General features: G+C 71.5%; 1 protein-coding gene across 1 annotated transcript; it reads left to right on the top strand.

Annotated features, from left to right (window-relative positions):
- Positions 1–13: 13 nt before the first annotated feature.
- Positions 14–1,096, top strand: LOC106002879 (TBC1 domain family member 9B-like; the record flags this gene model as incomplete). Its single annotated transcript, XM_013037631.1, has 3 exons — positions 14–162; positions 219–336; positions 437–1,096. Coding segments are annotated over 3 exons (927 nt in total), but the record flags the coding sequence as incomplete, so codon positions are not given.
- Between the last annotated feature and the right edge of the window lie 3 nt (positions 1,097–1,099).

The following is a 1,099-nucleotide window of genomic DNA, read 5'->3' as shown; positions in this document are numbered from 1 at the left end:
TTTCTCTCATTGTCCAGAAGCACTATCACAGGAAGAGCAAGAAGGCTGTGCAAATGAGGACATCCAAGAAAAAAGAGGAGGTACGGGAGGGATCCCATGGTCACCCCTGGTTCATTGCAACCCCTCCCAGACGGTGGGGGAGCCCTCGGCCACCAGCACGTGCCCTTCCCTAGGCCCCCAATGCCAGGGCTGCGGCGGACCCTCCCAGAAACGACCCTCTCTTCCCTGTCAGAGAAGGGGACCAGCCCGCCCGACTACCGCCACTATCTGCGGATGTGGGCCAAGGAGAAGGAGGCTCAGAAGGAGACGATTAAGGATCTGCCTAAAATGAACCAGGTAGGCCGGGCCAGAGCCGGCGGGGACACCCCGGGGCCTCGGGGGCCGGGAGGGGACGGCGCCCCGCGAGCCTCCGCCCGTCCGCCTGCCCTCCGCCCAGGAGCAGTTCATCGAGCTGTGCAAGACCCTGTACAACATGTTCAGCGAGGACCCCGCCGAGCAGGAGCTGTACCACGCCATCGCCACGGTGGCCAGCCTCCTGCTCCGCATCGGCGAGGTGGGCAAGAGGTTCTCGGGCCCGGCCGGCCGGAAGCCCCCCCGGGAGGGGCCCCGCGGCCAGGGCCTGGCGGGTGCCGGTGCCGGTGCCGCCGCGGAGGACGACGAGGAGCCGCCGCCGCCGCCGCCGCCGCCGCCGCCCGGGCCCCAGCCGGACTCCACGCCCGAGCGGCAGCCGCCCGCCGCGGGGGACCCCCAGGCCAAGGCCGGCGGGGACACCCACGGGGGCAAAGTGGCCCAGGAGAGCCAGCCGCTGGCCGAGCGGGGCCGGGGCGAGGGCCAGGGCTCGCCGTCCCAGCTCCCGTCCGACGACGAAGCCAAAGACGACCTGTCCATGTCTTCCTACTCGGTGGTCAGCGCGGGCTCCCTGCAGTGCGAGGACCTGGCGGACGAGGACGCGGGGCCGCCGGGCGGGGAGGCCCGCAGCCCCGCCGCCGCCGCCGCGCCCCGCCCGCGCCCCGGGGGCGCCGTGGACGCCGACTGGTGCATCTCCTTCGAGCATTTCTGGTGTTTCGTGCTGACGGAGGCGGCGCTGGTCACCTTCTTT

Source organism: Dipodomys ordii, unplaced genomic scaffold, assembly GCF_000151885.1.
Source record: "Dipodomys ordii isolate 6190 unplaced genomic scaffold, Dord_2.0 Scaffold1000003970, whole genome shotgun sequence".
Classification (NCBI taxonomy): Eukaryota; Metazoa; Chordata; class Mammalia; order Rodentia; family Heteromyidae; genus Dipodomys; species Dipodomys ordii.
The sequence above is the reverse complement of the archived record's forward strand: the minus strand, read 5'-3'. Positions and strand labels throughout refer to the sequence as shown.